General features: G+C 40.8%; 2 protein-coding genes across 15 annotated transcripts in view; one reads left to right on the forward strand and one right to left on the reverse strand.

Moving 5' to 3' along the window:
• Positions 1 to 7,793, reverse strand: part of GAR1 (GAR1 ribonucleoprotein) — a 32,195-nt gene extending 24,402 nt beyond the window's left edge. For 4 of the 7 annotated variants that reach the window (XR_004261704.1, XM_032254769.1, XM_032254772.1 and 1 more), the window contains exons 1-5: positions 7,324 to 7,518; positions 6,963 to 7,188; positions 5,285 to 5,439; positions 4,447 to 4,506; positions 801 to 942 (exon numbers count right to left, since the gene is read on the reverse strand). Coding sequence is in view for 6 of the 7 variants with exons in the window: in XM_032254769.1 (XP_032110660.1) it covers positions 801 to 942; positions 4,447 to 4,506; positions 5,285 to 5,439; positions 6,963 to 7,176 (571 nt within the window). In the remaining variant the exon portion in view is untranslated. Of the gene's footprint in view, positions 1 to 800; positions 943 to 4,446; positions 4,507 to 5,284; positions 5,440 to 6,962; positions 7,189 to 7,323 lie in introns of all 7 variants that reach the window. The other 3 variants (XM_032254770.1, XM_032254775.1, XM_032254771.1) reach the window with 2 other exon arrangements.
• Positions 7,794 to 7,886: 93 nt separating this feature from the next.
• The window catches only part of CFI (complement factor I), a 61,700-nt gene continuing 52,889 nt past the window's right edge, over positions 7,887 to 16,697 (forward strand). For 5 of the 8 annotated variants that reach the window (XM_032254759.1, XM_032254761.1, XM_032254760.1 and 2 more), the window contains exon 1: positions 15,709 to 15,910. In XM_032254759.1, the coding sequence (XP_032110650.1) occupies positions 15,857 to 15,910 (54 nt within the window). In that variant the 5' untranslated portion in view covers positions 15,709 to 15,856. Of the gene's footprint in view, positions 7,988 to 15,614; positions 15,911 to 16,697 lie in introns of those variants that run through there. The other 3 variants (XM_032254764.1, XM_032254767.1, XM_032254768.1) reach the window with 2 other exon arrangements.

Genomic DNA, 16,697 nt, shown 5'->3' on the forward strand with positions numbered 1-16,697 from the left:
GCTACCTATATGGAACCAAACAAGTACATTTATGGAGTGAAATGATGATTAAATTGAGAGACACAAAAGTGAATCGTTCCTTCTCTTTTTCTGATCCAGTAACAAAAGCTGTCCAAGCCCAACTTTCAGCTCCTCTTCCTTTCCACTTTGGCTCTGCCCAGTAGTACCCCATCACTCGCCCTCCCCCTACTCACAGGACATGGCAGCCCCACTCCCCAGAGCCCTGCTCATCACCTAGCTGCCCATAACGATGAATGTGCCAAAACCTTGGGGAAAGGCATATATCAAAACAGTGAGATCACAGCAATGAATTTATTAGTAATAGTTCTTGACATGACATCAGAAGATACGCATTTTAATTCTGGGTCTGCCAATTGTTTGATGAGGGCAAATTAACTTCTGTAAGTCTCCATTTCCCCCATTCATAAAACAAGGGTATCATCTATCTCAAAAGGATTCACTGAGATTAGAAGAATATACACAGAAATTAAAAGGTATGACCAGCTTTCAGCATACGGTCTATACTCAATGGTATTAAAATTAAGATGATTTTATGGTTTATTAAAATGCCCAAGAAAACATGAATAACCCAAAGAAACAAAATCCTCAAAAGTATACTACAGTAGATTTTTTTTTCTTTTTAAGTTGTTGAAATGAAGCATTATTATTATGGACAATCTGTCAATATTTGAAAGCAGCTTTACCATAAGGGAGGTTTGCTATGTACAAAACTAAATTGTACTCTATGAATTTAGCTGTGACTTTGACATCTCATCAGAAATTTTCCTCAAGTAACTTACCGCCTCTGCCACCACCTCTGCCACCTCCTCCTCGTCCTCCTCCTCGGCCTCCCCTGCCACCACCTCTTGGAGGTCCTTTCTCACCAGGAGGTCGAGGTAAAAACCTCTGCAGTGGCAGCAGCTTATATGGGTCTATATAAAACTGGAAATATAATAGAAGCAATTAGTGTGATGATTTGGGGGACAGTATAATAATTCAGAAGCTACATGATGGAGTCAAAACTGACTGGATTCAGTTTTGCAATTTAATTCTTTCCACAATGTATCTCTGGGTAAGGACTTAATTTCTTACTACCTTAGTTTTCTTTTATCTTTTTTTTTTTAATTTTAAGTTCTGGGATACATGTGCAGAATGTGCAGGCTTGTTACATAGGTATACATGTGCCATGGTGGTTTGCTGCACTCATCAACCTATCATCTATGTTTTAAGCCCCACATGCATTGGGTATTTGTCCTAATGCTCTCCCTCTCCTTGCCCTCCACCACCCAACATGTGTGTGATGTTCCCCACCATGTGTCCATGTGTTCTCATTGTTCAACTCCCACTTACGAGTGAGAACATGCGGTGTTTGGTTTTCTGTTTCTGTGTGAGTTTGCCTTAGTTTTTTTAACTGTAAAATGTAGAGAATACATATCTAGCTCACGTTTGTGTCATGATCAAAAGTGATGTATATAAGGCACTTGTACTTTGGCACACAATAAGCATTGTATGCATATAAAAAAATCAAGACCAATTCAATCTCATTTCTCTTTAGAAATAGGTTTAACATCTCCACTCAACAGAACTGCCGTAAGAAAAATAAAACTATTAAAAACAGCATTATCTTGAATAAAATAAAATAAAAAACATAGCATTAAAATTCAAAATAAAGCATTCACAAACTAGCTGTGTCAAGCCTTTAATTAAGGATCAAAAGGGTAGCTATTTTCTGAACACACAAAGTAACGAAGGATATATAGAAACTATAGCCATCCTATGATTGGGGCTAAAGAGGACATTTCTCAGGTAATGAAATGTAAAGGGCATATCGTATCATAGTTCTTCTACACAAAACGCATGAGGATTTCAAAACTGATACATTACTTATAATAAGATATCTGAATCCCTCTCTAGGTATCACCTTATTATTCATCTTCCTTTCATAGCCCATCATCTCAAAATATTGTCTAGATCTACACTGTTCAATGTGGTAGCCATGAGCCACAGGTGGCTACTTATATTTTAATTAACTATTAAAAATTCAGTTCCTGAGTCACATGAGCCATACTTCAGGTGCTCAAAAGCTACATGTGGCTAAGAGCTACTTTACTGCGCAGGGATTTTCATCACTGCAGAAAGTTCAAGTAGAGGGCACTGGTCTACAGACTTCATTATAACGCAGGTTGGGTAAGGAGGGCTGAATCCCAACATAGCGGTATGGAAACTGGGAGAGGTAGAATGCACTCAAGTTAATATCTGTAGTTAAAAAATGAAAACCGAAAAAACTAAATAATAAGCCCTCAAATAAATAATTCTGAGAAAAGGGAGAGGGATTCTGATCAATTTAAGTGGCTATTACCAGCAATTTTTTTTTTTCAGGTCACAAAATGGGAATCCTTAGCATTGTTTCTTTCTGGGCTCAACAGCACCAGGCACACCTGAAGCAATTTCCTGTGAGTACTTGCCAAGGTTTCCACAACTAGCAGCCATAAGCTAACAATAAGCTATTGTCTCCTTCTCATTTCCCATTTCATTCTGGCTCCTGAGCCCACCACTGCACCGGCTCCATGACTCCCTGATGTCTACGTGGCTGTCTTCCAATGAACACTTCGCAGCATTTTGCCATAGCTGAGCAGTCCCTCCTGGAAAAACTCTTTCAATTCTTGTGATACCACTTTTATGACAGGCTCCTGGTTTGCCTTTTCTTTTTTTTAAACTGGCAATTTCCACTAACTGAGTTTCCACTAAGAGACATTTAGCTTTAGGAGGTGTCCCAAAACTCTTCATAGGTGCTCTTTTCCTCTCATTCTTTCTTCCTACACTGTTTCATGTACTGTCTGTATACTCAACAAATTCCCAATTCTATCTCCAGTCTAGACTCTTCCTTTAAACTCCTAACCATTTGACTGTCTCACAAGTACCTTCACCTCACTATGTCCAAAACCGAACTCATCATCTTTCCCCAACCCCCCTCTTCTGCATTGTTGCCCATTTCATTAAACAGTACCATCACCCACAAAGATGTTGACATCAGACATCTGAAAGATGGTGATATTTTTTACTTCTTCAATTTCCATCCTATTGATTCTACTTCCTGCACCTTTCATAAATCCACCCACTTTTTATAGTTAGAACAACTATTATGGCCTCCTACCTGTCCCCTCACACAATAGTGACCTCTTCCCAAGGTGCTTTTTTATCTTCCCAGTGTTCTTCTGAAGCATACAACTAACTGTATTATCCCATTATTCAAAAATAAAACATGGCCAGGAGTGGTGGCTCACACCTGTAATCCCAGCACTTTGGGAGGCCGAGGCAGGCGGATCAACTGAGGTTGGGAGTTCGAGACTAGCCTGACCAACATGGAGAAACCCCATCTCTACTAAAAATACAAAATTAGCTGGGCATGGTGGTACATGCCTGTAGTCCCAGCTACTCAGGAGGCTGAGATAGGAGAATCACTTGAACCTGCGAGGCAGAAGTTACGGTGAGCCGAGATCATGCTGTCACACTCCAGGCTGGGCAACAAGAGTGAAACTCCGTCTCAAGAAAAAAAGCAAAACACAATTGAAACTAAAGTCTAAACTCTTTCCTATGACCTGAAGGCTTAAGTTAATCAATCCCCCTCCTACCTTTCTGGTCTTAATTCACAACTTTCCTAACCTCTCCTAAATGTTTCATTCCCAATCTATACGTCTGCCTTTTTTCAGTTGCTTGCTGTCTCAGAGACTGCATGTACTCTTTTCTCTACTTGGAATGTACTTTCCTCTTTCTCTTTGACTAGTTCAGCAGCTCTCAAGTATTTCCCTAACTACATCAAAATTATCCAGGTGCTTTTCCTTTTTACAACTGAATCCTGGACCCTACTTAAGAGCTCCTAGGTCAAATTTCCTCAAGTGGAAACTAGAAGTACATCTTCTTAAAAGCTCCCCAAGATAACTGACATGCAACCAGGTGTGGAAATCACTTCTAGTCAACAATCAGGCCTAAGCTTCAAGCTCACTTTTTCAGGAAACACTACAGACTAAAGTTGGTGGCACTACAGTTTCTCATGGCAACCTGTAGTTTTCTTTCACAGCATATGTTATTGATTTCTTGGGAAATCATTCAGTACCTACGTTCTCTCAAATAACTTAAGATTTTACCTAGAGTGTTTGGTCATGAAAATTTTTCAATGAGTTTTACATAAACAAAAAACTCTTACTATAGCAGTTACAGATCTTGGTAATATGAGCAAAATCTGCAATTTCTGCTTTCTAAAAGGTTGTATCAAATAAATTACTTTTAAAGATCAGTATGTTCAATATTTACAGCACAGAACATTTCAGTTTAAGAGCTTTACTAGTGATATACCGGGGAAGTCTCAAGTGCCCTAAGTAGTACTTTCCTAAGATAGGTCATTCCCTTATAAAACCAAGGATCTCAAGTATCGTAAGTATGACTTACCTTCTGTAGTTTTTTAAAGGATGAAGCCTTCATATTTTCTGACAATTTAACTGAAAAATACTATGACTTTCATTAAGGAACAAATTAGCAATTAAGATGAAAGATAATATTGAACCTTATGAATTTATGTATAATTTCAAAAGCAAGGTTAGAATACATGGACATATATAGGAAAAATAAAAAATGAGTTTCCAGGGGGCTGGGCATGGTGGCTCATGCCTGCAAACCCAGTACTTTAGAAGGCTAAGGCAGGTCGATCACTTGAGGCCAGGAGTTTAAGACCAGCCTGGCCAACATGGTAAAACCCCATCTCTACTAAAAATACAAAAATTAGCTGGGCAAGGTGGTACTCACCTGTAATCCCCGCTACTTGAAAAACTGAGGTATGAGAATTGCTCAAACCCAGGAGACAGAGGTTGCAGTGAGCTTAGATCGTGCCACTGCACTCCAGCCTGGGTAACAGAGTAAGTCTCTATCTCAAAAAAAGAGAAAGAGGAAGAGGAGAGAAGAGTTTCCACAGTAGCGGGGGCACCAAACAACTTCTAATTCTATATTTCCAGTGGCACCACTATATTCAAATCAACCAACGTAATCCTGTAGGACTTAGCCAAATGGCCATCATTTCTACAACTTTCCCCCCAAAAAAATCACCTTTCTAGGATCTGTCATTTTAATATCTATGGATGAATATTCTCCCCTTGATTCTCCTTCATGGTCCAATATGTAGCAATCCTGTCTAATTAAATAAAACAACAAGTTTAATTTATACTTAACTGCCTCAGAAAAATACAAATAGTAACCTTTGAATATTATTCAGTCTTCCAATTAAAAAGGATACAAAATCTCTAAGTTGTCCAAATATTTCATCCACTTTTCCAATTTGTTCTTTGTTTTCTAAGTAAACAGGAGCATTGAAATAAGGCACTTTATTTTCATCTGTGGTACATTTACAAACTATGTCATCTTCACAGGGATGCAGGAACTCTCCTAATACTGAAATAGGACAAGAAAATGTTAAAACATAGAACTATTTCAAATGATACTGACCAATTTCTGGAAGCTTTCTTCTTGGCTACCGGGCATTTCACCATAACTGCTCTCCTGTGAGGCAGAAGACCACAGTCATTAAGAGTGTGGACTTCCTGGGCTGGTATACAGACTCCACAACACACTAGCTCTGTGACCTAAGAGAAGTCACCCACTCTCTCTAATTCAGTGTCTCATCTTTAGTATGCACCAATAACATATCATGTATATCTACACCTAAAAGATTATTGTAAGGACTAAATGGAATAACAAAGGTTAAGTGCTTAGAATAGTGCCTGGCACACTGAGACCATTCAACCTAAATAGTTATCTTATTATAATGTATTATCTGATTCAAAACTCTGCTTCATTCTCCTGGTTCTTCCTTGTCTTCAACCCCCAACTGAATCAGCCTTTGTTCGTTTTTGTTCTCTTGCCTTTAAACTTTCGCATTCCCACTACCAACTCTTTAACAATGATACATTTTTTTCAAGGACATCTGGAATCTCAAAATAACTACCTTTATTTCTAACTAGACTATCACCCAAACTTACATACTTACCACATTCCTGCAAAACCAACTCTCCATTCCTATCGCCCAAGCTCAAAACCTGTAACTTTTTATTGCCAGCATTAGCTAAGTTCTACTGATTTTGTTTCCTTTGAAATCTCTCCTATCTAACCTTTCCTCTTTTTCCTCACTGTCACCATCCTGAATCAGGCTCTCAATGCCTCACGTGCGGACTGGTGCAACAGCTTCTGGGCTGGGACCTTTTATTTTAGACACTGCTCCTTTCAAATCCTCCTTAATTAGACACTGTTTATCCTCTCTCACCTTTAATGTAGTAGGCTTTACTTTCTGTGACTTCCATTCCAATCTCATTGTTGTTAATTACTCTAAAACTGCCCTAAATGGGTCTTTTTCTCAACTTCCTCTCTGGCAGTTCCCTCTCAAGCAAATTTTTTTCTCACTTACCTACTTTTGAGTAGTAACGAAAGCATGGGCTGTGGACTCAGGATACTTGACTTTATATTTCTTTCTTTTCTGTACAGACAGGGTCTCTAACTCCTGGCTTGAAGCGATCCTCCCACCTCAGCTTCCCAAAGTTGGGATTACACGCGTGAGCCACCGCACCCAGCATGTATTTCAGCTGTATCACTAACTGATCACTTATCACTAACCGTTATGACCCTAGCAAAAAAATTTAACTCTGAATCACAGTTTTCTCATGTGTATTAGGGATAAGTACTCATTTGCTGTCTTTAATATCTTCCTGTCAACCCTCAAGTTCCACCTCCATGATGCATTTTAAGTATCCCACAGCTTTCTTCATCTCCCCATCCCCACCTTCACACGTTACTGTACGATTATACGTCAGTTTACATCATTTTCCACACAGGCTTGTGTATCCCAAACTTGCTGACTAATAACACAAACCCACAACCCACCCCAACTCCTTCAAATAGGCTAAATGTTGAAGACTACATACAGACTACACGTTCTGGAGGTCCTTGGTCTTGGCCTTTGTTAAAGCCTCCGCGGCCACCCCCTCGTCCAAATCCTCCCCTGCCGCCGCCTCTGAAATTGCCGCCGCCTCCACCACCGCCTCCACCTCGGAAGTGGTTGCTGCTGCTGCCACGGTTGAAGCCGCCACCTCCACCACCCCGATTAAAGCCTCCACGACCTCCGCCTCGAAAAGACATTCTCTCTACTCCCTAGTGAAAAAAAATGAGCAGTTATATTCTGATCACTGTAGCCTCTGAGTACACTGCAACCTCTTGGAGCCGCAGTCAGAAGGGGACAATAGTAGCCCTGTCACGTCACCCACGGTCAGACCGCCAGTGATCAACCTTTAGGGTGAAGAGTTTACTTCCCTATGGTCTCGGGAGCGCCGACCGACCACACACCAGCCTGGCTGCCCCAGGATTAGTACCTCCTCCACCCACAGACAGCAAGGTCTTCGCACCGTATTCCCTTTCTTCCTCCCTCCCTCCGGCAGCTGGGTTCCGCGTCCAGCATTTTCAGATCCTCCGGCTTCTGCGGCAACTCACCGGCGCCACGTGCACCTCTGGCCCTGATCTTGCGCGCGCACACACCCACCCGCTGGGTACTTCCGCCGCACTAGAACCTCCTCGGCTACCGTACCGCCAGAGTTTTTTTTTAAAAAACAGAAACTCGAATAACTGGCTTGCCAAAAAAAAAAAAAAAAAAGCCAGTCACCCGCTGAATCAGCGACACTTGGTTCCAAAACAGTTTTCAGCGCTGGAAAAGTAGCAATAATATCGAACCTTAACCACTAATTTACAACCATGAAGTCAACGTGCCTACAGTAGAGCAGCGGAAGTGACGTATAATAGCGGCGTCCTTTGCAGGATGACGTCCCGGAAGTGCTGCGGCAATGTTGCTCTTGGAGACAGTTGGCGTTAGAGATCCGCCCTCTCTCCCAGGGGCGGGGCGGCTTCCAGTTTGGTTCCAGCGCTGACTGCCGGAAGGAAAGCACCTTGCAGGAACAAGGTTGGTTCTTAAAGTCCGTGCTGACTAGCGGGGCGCACTTGCTTCTCACGAAATTGTCGCCAACTGTGCTCACCAGTTTGTTGCTAACTTCAGCAACTGTGCAGACGGGTCTCTAAGGTTTCTGAGCCGCACTCTGTTCAGTGGGTCTCGCTGCGTCAGAAGCTGTCACAGCCGGCGGAAGCGTTTATCTGAGTTTATTGTTTCTTCTCGACCTATTGATTTTCGCACAATTGTGGGTTGAACTGTGCCTGTTCTTTTGTTCTGTGGTCTCACTAATTAGAGGAAGAAAAGCAATGCGTGTGTTTATTTAATTTTTTATGCTGTCTTATAGAAAACCAAACCATCTTTTTTATCTTTGTACCAGGTATTCATTCAAGTATATTTTAAGCACCGACAGGCTGTGAACCACTCTGTGCTCGAAGCTCCTCTCCCTCTTCTCTCTGTAAGCCCTTTATATTTGACATCAGCTTCCCCCACATTCTCCAGAGCTGCTCTCACAAATAAAGGTAGTGACCTTCGATTTATTAAATTTGGTTGGAGTCTTTTATACCCAAGCCCTCTGAGACCTTAACTTGATATTTGACATAGTTGACTACCTCGTGTTTAGAAGAGGGTGGAACTTGGTACCTATCTAATTGACAGCGTTATTGTAAATGGGATTTTAAAATACCTTTGTAGGCAGGGCGCGGTGGCTCACGCCTGTAATCCCAGCACTTAGGGAGGCCGCGGCGGCTGGATCACTTGAGGCCAGGAGTTCGAGACCAGCCTGGCCAACACGGTGAAACCCCGCGCCCCTACTAAAAATACAAAAATTAGCCGGGCATGGTGGTGCGCGCCTTTTATCGCAGCTACTCAGGAGGCTGAGGCAGCATAATCGCTTGAACCCGGGAAGCGGAGGTTACAGCGAGCCAAGATCCGCCACTGCACTCCATCCTGGACAACAGAGCAAGACTTGGTCTGAAAACAAACAAAAAACAAGTGAGAGAGGAAACTTCACTTTTTCTTTTTGTTTTAATTTAGTAAATGTTGCAATTTGATTTTAATGAATGTCGATCTTTTATGGGTCTATATATGCATAAAAGTATTATTTTTGAAAGAAAAAAATGAAAATTACATATTTAGTGTGAAATTTGTACTTGTCTTTTGCTGTGTATCTGCTCAGTTCTGAGTTTGACTTAAGATTGTCACACACGGATTTCATTTTGAACTGAAATGAGATGCTGTCTTTGCTCTTCATAACTACTTAATAAGAAAAAACTTGCTTGAACAAGAAATTTAAAAGTATGTCAAAAATGTTTATTACTTTCCTATAAATGTCAAATGCTCTTCTTTCTCAGAAATTCGAAACTTGTAGAAGCACAAATCAGGCCGGGCACGGTGGCTCACGCCTGTAATCCCAGCACCTTGGAAGGCTGAGGCAGGTGGATCACCTGAGGTCAGGAGTTCAAACAGCCTGGCAAACATGGTGAAACCACCCCGTCTCTACTAAAAATACAAAACTTAGCTGGCCTGGTGGTGGGCGACTGTAGTCCCAGCTGCTTGGGAGGCTAAGGCAGGAGAATCACTTGAACCCAGGAGGCAGAGGTTGCAGTGAGCCAAGATTTCACCATTGCACTACAGCCTGGGCGACAGAGCGAGACTCCATCTCAAAAATAATAATAATATTTTCTTAGTATTAGCAAATAATCTAGTCCACGTGAAATTTTCCCAGGTTTTTAAATGTCTTTAAATAAGTGGATCAATCAAATTGAGATCCAAACAAGGGCCATACATTGTATTTTATTGATGTATCTCTTAAGTCTCTTTTATTCTGTGTCAATTTCCTCTCCCTGTTTTGTTTTTTCCCCCCATGGCTTTTATTTGTTGAAAAAACTGAGTCTTTTGTCATATATAATTCCCCACTTTCTCACTGATTACATCCTCATGGAGGTATACATTGTTTTTCTATCCTCTGTATTTCCCATAAACTATTAGTTAATTGATAATAAGACCTAGAGACTTGATTGTGTTCAGGTTCTTTTTTTTTTTCTCCTGCAAGAATACTTCCAGACGTCCCATGGGGAGTCACATAATGTCTGGTTGTCACTCTCTGGGAATGAGATTAATCAGTGGGATCCGTGTTTTCAGCCTCATTGACCTATTAGTTCCCTGCTAGCATTTCACCTAATGGTTTTAGCAGCTGTTGGTGATCATCAATGGACTCATAAGGTATTGCAAAATAGTAATATGATAATTCTATCATTTATTTTGCAACTCTTAACTGAAATAAATTTCCTTTTTTAATATTTTTATTTCAATTTTTTTCCTCTCATTGTTCCTTATAATGCTTAAAATATTTCATCTTTGGCTTGTAAGAGCCCCTTCTAGTCTTTTAATACCACCAACTAGCCTTTGATGTCTTTCTTGCTTTCTGGTACAAAATATTTCTTTTACATTTTAAGCCCCAGACATGTAATCAGCTCATTCTCCAAAGAGCCTTGGTTTTTTAAGTGGAAAATGGTATGTAGAGAAGACAATCTGGCTCATTGCTCTGGATTGTTAGGACTTCTAGGCCCTATCAGTACAATGGACAACTAGAAGGTAATTATTTGTAGAAAAAGAAAAGAATCGTGGTTCACAGTGATATTTCCAATTCAAAGTTAAGACTACAGAGCTTCTGTTTCTTTGAATTTAAACTTGTGTCTGTCTTGCCCTGAAATTCTTATGACATTAGCATAATTGTTTGCCTTAGCCTCCGTATATATATGTTGTATGTGTGTGTGTGTGTGTGTATATATATATATATATATATATATATATAGTTAAATAAGTATTATTATTAACAGTAAGACTACTGAGTACTACTTAAGATTTTGTTTGTATCAGTTTGCTAATATTTTGTTTATAATTTTTGCATCTATATTCATAAGTGAGGTTGGTCTTTTTGTTGTGATGTACATTTTGTTTTTGCGTATTCTGATAATAGAGCTCTGCCTTCAATGACTGTGCAGGAGAATGGTGGGATACGAGGCCTCTTTGCCTATGGCTTGCCTCTTAAGTGCAGAGACTCCCTCAACTTCGTGGAAGCTAGTGTCATCTAGAATGCTTCTCTGCTTCTGCCTCAGTGTCTACTCAAGGAGTTCTGGGTTAGAACATATGCTATAGAGAGCATTACTATAGCCTTTAGCATGGGATAAATGCTCAACTGCCCCTGTGTGGGGCACTGGCTCAAATGTTCTTTTATTTGTTAATTACTGAGTCCATCACTTCTCTCAGATTCTACTGTTTCTATTTATTCTGTGGTCTTTCTTATACCCAACCTGACAGCAGCGGACACTAATACTGCACCCACAAGATGGCACAATTCATCAAGGAAACCAACTAGTCACTTACATGAATTTGACACTTCTTACACTCCTTTAAGTTTTGCAGTTAATCTTTTCCTGTCTGCTATATGTATTCTTACTAGAATACATAATACTAGTAATACATAATACTAGTAATTCTTCACTGTTTATATCCTATTAATGAATCCTTCCTCATTTTTCAATGGTGCAATGGAATTACTTTTATATTTATTTGCATTACGATCATAGGAGGAAAGAGACTTAAACTGAATGAAATCAGTCCTCATGAGCAGTTTACATTTTCTTTTTGTTAACTGCTGTATTAGTTCATTCTTGCACTGCTATCAAGAAATACCTGAGATTGGATAATTTATAAAGAAAATAGGTTTAAATGGCTCATGGTTCCACAGGCTGTACAGAAAGCATGATGCTGTCATCTGCTCAGGTTCTGGGGAGGCCTCAGGAAACTTATAACCATAGCAGAAGACAAATGGAAACACACATTATGTGGCTGGAGTAGGTGCAAGAGAGAGGGGATATTTTAACGAGAAAGGATCAGAAACGGTTCTCATTCACATGGAATGGGCAACATATACACTTAACATTTTCCCCAGGCCTTATCTGCCACCTCCTGACATAATGTAATATGCAGAGATCTGGATCATCTAGATTTCCCATAAGACATTCTGGTTGTTTTTCCACTGATAGCATTACCGTGATTAGAGGAGATGAGCATGCTAAGTACTTTGATAAACACGTGCTCCAGAGGGTAGGAGATAAAGCCTGAAACATTAGTAAAATTTTTAGGAAACCAGTGTTTAGGAACCTGCTAGAACATCCTCTCTAATGTAAAAGACAAATTATTGTATCTCGTACTTCCTTTAACAAAGAAGGAAGCACAAAACCTGATGAGGCTTTTTGGACTCTGGGGACAAATATTCTGCACTAGGGAATACTGCTCCAGCTGCCAAAGCAGAAAAGGCTTCTGCAATGGTCTAGCAGACTCTATGGCATCAGAAGTCTCATTGATGGGGGAAAAATGCTGTGTGGTGTTTGAGGAGGATCCTGTGAGAGAACCACAATATAGAACCTCAGGGTTCTGGAGCAAGGCCATGCCACCTGCAGCAGAGAATGGTATACCTTTTGAAAACCAATTTGTGTATTACTGGTTCCTGATAAATGTAGAATGATGAATCATAGGACACTACATCACCATATGGCCAGAACTGCCCATTATGATCTGAGTCCAAATGGACCTGCAAAGTGTAAGGTCGAGCAAGCCTAGCAAAAATGTATTGTAAGATAGAAGTGTGACATCCAGAGCCAAACACAACAGGACCAGAGGTATGAGCAAGGTGCATAAGCAGGTAGCAGGTAGCCCAGACTGCCCCCTGTCCCCAGCAGCCAAACAGTTGCACTCATGCCCCTTCCTCAGCTCACACCTGTAACTCTCTGGGGAATCTGGTATGACCAGCTGAAGAAAGAGAGGAAAGGTCACTTGTTTGCAGATGGATTGGCTCAGTATATAGGTACAAGCTAAAAATAGGGACTGCATTACAGCCACACTTTGGAGTGGTTTTGAAAGACAGTGGTGAGAGAAAGTCCTCCCAGTGGGCAGAACTGCAGGTGGCACACCTGATCATGCACTTTCTGTGGAAAAGAGGTGGCCTGAGATTAGACTTTATATGGAATCACAGGCAATAGTGATTTCCTGATCATCTTTTGTTCTTGAAATGAAAATATTCAAAAATCAAGAGCAAAAAGTTCTGGGATACAAACAGCAACTTTGTTCCTGAAAGAGATTGTGGGTCATGTCATTGAGTATGTCACCGAGACCAGCAGAGGTGGGAGGTCAGAGTGAAGGGAACCTAGAATGGATACACGTACATATAGGAGTGGGCATGAAGTATAAAAATCTTTATATCACATGTTAATGCCTACCAGAAAGCATCCACCAGAGAAAAGGCCCAAAATAACCAACAAAATGACTCGGCCATTTTGGCTCAACAAAGCTTATCTAGCTTCCATCATTAACAAATACCCAACCTAACAGCAGCTAACACTAATACTGCGCCCACAAGATGGCACAATTCGTGGAGGAGACCAACTAGTCACTTAATGGCAAATTAATGACATCTGATTTCTTCACTCTTTGAAGGGTCAGTGGTCCATTCTTACAGGAATAAACATATATTTGAGGTATGGGTGTGGCTTTCCTGCCTGCAGAGCCTCCGTTAGCACCATAATCCAGAGAATTATAGAATGCTTAATCCTTTAGCGAAGATCACATCCTGCCAGACAAGGATGGGATCTTTGTGCCCACTTTCCAGCAAAGCAGACCCAGGACTGGGCCTGTGACCATGCATTCCCCTGGTCATATCACATACCACACCACTCAGAAGCTGGTGGACTGATAGAATGTTGGAATGGACAGAGCCAAGGTACCAGTTAAATGCAAAACTGTGAGAATGGGGTGCTGTACTCCAGGAAGCAGTATATACATTCAGTCAAAGACCTTCATATAGCATCGTATTCCCAATAGGAAGAATACATGGGTCTGGGAACCAAGGAATAAAGGCAAGAATGACCATACTTACCATCACTCCCATTGACCAATCGGAGGCTTTGTGCATCTTGTCTCCACAACTGTAGACTCTGCAGTGTTCCTGGTCTTGGTCTCCAAAGGACTATACTTTCACCAAGGGCACAGCAAGAATCCCATGGAATTATAAACTAGAGCTGTTGCCTGGTGTACACTGAGCTCTTTGTGTCTAGGGACCAGCAAGAAAGAAAAAGAGTCATAATCCACAGGGGTAATTGACCCTCCTCATTCCTAGGAAGTAGGGCTGCTGTTACTACGATATGGGCAGTGAGAAAGATGTGTGCAACCCACATAACCTACTGGGGTATCTTTTTTGGGGGGTTTCCTTTTTAAGAGAGGATCTCTTTTTGTCACTCAGGCTGGAGTGCAGTGGTGCAGTCATGGCTAACCGCAGCATCAACCTCTCCTTGTATTGCTCAGGCTCGTCTCAAACTCCTGGCCTCAAGCAATCCTCCTGCTTTGGCCTCCCAAAGTGCTGGGATTACAGGAGTGAGCCACCATGTCCGGCCTGCGTCTTGTGACAGTAGGGATACAAATAGCAACTTTTGCCTAAGAAGTAAAAGGTAACCAGTAGTTCACACCATTCCTAAAAGAGATTGTGGATCGTGTCATCCAGTAAGTCACTGAGACCAGCAGAGGTGGGAGGTCAGGGTAAAGGGAACCTAAAATGGGTAGGAGGGGGGCCGAGGGTGAGCCCCAAGATCAACTGCAAAGGTAGGAGCTGTAGTTTTTTCCATTAACTCCCTCTTCTAAGTTTTCTCTCAAGAATAGAGGCCCACTGAAAATTTTAAGGAGCCGCTCTTAGAGTACATATGGAACATTGATCTAAAAGGTGCAAGTATGCACTCTGAAAGACACAGAGATGAGTTTCCCAGATCCCATGTCAAGGAGGGTCTTGCCACCTGGCTCCTGGCTGTAAAGAATATAGTCAGAAGACACCTCCTCTTAGGGCCGGGTGCGGTGGCTCACGCCTGTAATCCTAGCACTTTAGGAGGCCGAGGTGGGTGGATCACCTGAGGTCAGGAGTTCAAGATACCTCCTCCTGATAGTACATAAGTGTCAGATCCTTCCGTGTCTGCGTCAGCTACAGAAAACTACCTCACCTAAGTGTATGCCCTTCCTGGGCAACATATAGTAGGGGACTGAGCCAGACAGAATATAACAGCTCAGCCATTTATACTGAACCCAGGGACACAGTGACAGATCACACTCCAGTTCAACTTCTCCCTTGGCTTACGCCTGCTTCCCCTCCCTTCCTTGCACAGGTGTTGATCCCTAACAAACACTTTCACCCCATGCTCACTCTGTCTCAAGTCTCTGCTTCTGGTGAACCCAAACTGTATCAGCATTGCTGCTATCACAGATTTATTTCATAAACAGATGAATCCTGCATGATAGTTGATACTGGTTCAAGAATACTTGTTTTTAAAATTTCTTGTACTCCAAAAATAAAATTTGATCACAGCACAACAAATGCATGGTAAAGAAGCTGGTTTCTGAGAGTTTTTAACGTATTTTACATATCCTTCACTATGATCTACTTTTAGTCTTACTGTCTACTAGTCTTCAACCTTAAGTTTAAAAAATTATATTTTTATTTTACAAAAAAATTAAAAATCTGCTTCCAGTATAATGTCTGTCTTCCCCAGAATACAGAATGGAGGCATTGCTCATTAACAGGGTGGGGGAAAATCAGTTTCTTCTGGTGAAAACGAATTCCTATTGGTCACCTTGCTCAGCTCTGGGAGGGCCAGTTTTTGGTTTCAGTTACGGTAAATCTCTGGATTTCAGCCACTTTCTTTCAGAGTTCAAAAGTACAAAGCTCTTCAGGAGGCTTGTTCTTTTGAAATATTTTTTCAGAGGTTAAAAATTAAATTTCAAAAGAATATCTGGGCTGGAAAAGAGTTCTCAGCAGAGACAGAGACCCCAAACACCTCCAACATGCTTCTTCATGTTTTTCTGTTATTTTTATGCTTCCACTTAAGTTTTTGCCAGGTAAGTAAATCAATATTTATGCAAATGATTTAATTAATAGTTTAAAGTTGTAAGAATATAGAAAATAATTTTAAATATATAATTTTGACTTAAATATGACATAGTTCAGTTACCAACAATGCCACTCTATAGTCAGCACAAATGTTTTATGTTAGTATCTTGATAAAAGAGTTTTTTAAAAATAGTTCTTTTTATATGTTTATATATGCAGAAACATTGAACTGCACAAGAGTTTTACTAATACAAGGCTGTGATTTACTGTGTAGTAAATCAAAAATATTTACCACGTGCCTCCTGTGTATAAGATACAGTGCTAGAAAGATCTCTTCCTTCAACAGCCTTTTAGTATATTCTATAATTATAGAAAGGGGAAATAATAAGCAAATTTAAAACATCTGAAAACACAAAAGTACAAGTTACAAGACAGCATACATTTAATTGCCAAAAGTGATACAAATATGTAGTCAAAGACTTTAATGAGAGGACAAATCACTTCATGCTGAGAGGTCATGAAGAGATTATGGATCAAGTAGGATTTGAGCTGAACCTTTAATTCTGGATTACATGTGATCAGTGGTGAGAAAGAGGAATGATTTCCAGCTTTTCTAGCCAGGAAAAGCAGCAAGTGCTACCGTAGGAAAGCAACAAAGTACAAGGCCCCTCAAGATAAATGGATCAATTTGATCATAATGAAGGCTTTGTGGAGTACAAAGGCACTCGAAACTGAAATGACATGTCATAGTGAAGTTAGAGTGTTGTCTATTAAGGTGAAACATGTTTAAAACAT

Source organism: Sapajus apella, unplaced genomic scaffold, assembly GCF_009761245.1.
Source record: "Sapajus apella isolate SASKATOON/1434 unplaced genomic scaffold, GSC_monkey_1.0 scaffold87, whole genome shotgun sequence".
Taxonomy (NCBI): domain Eukaryota; kingdom Metazoa; phylum Chordata; class Mammalia; order Primates; family Cebidae; genus Sapajus; species Sapajus apella.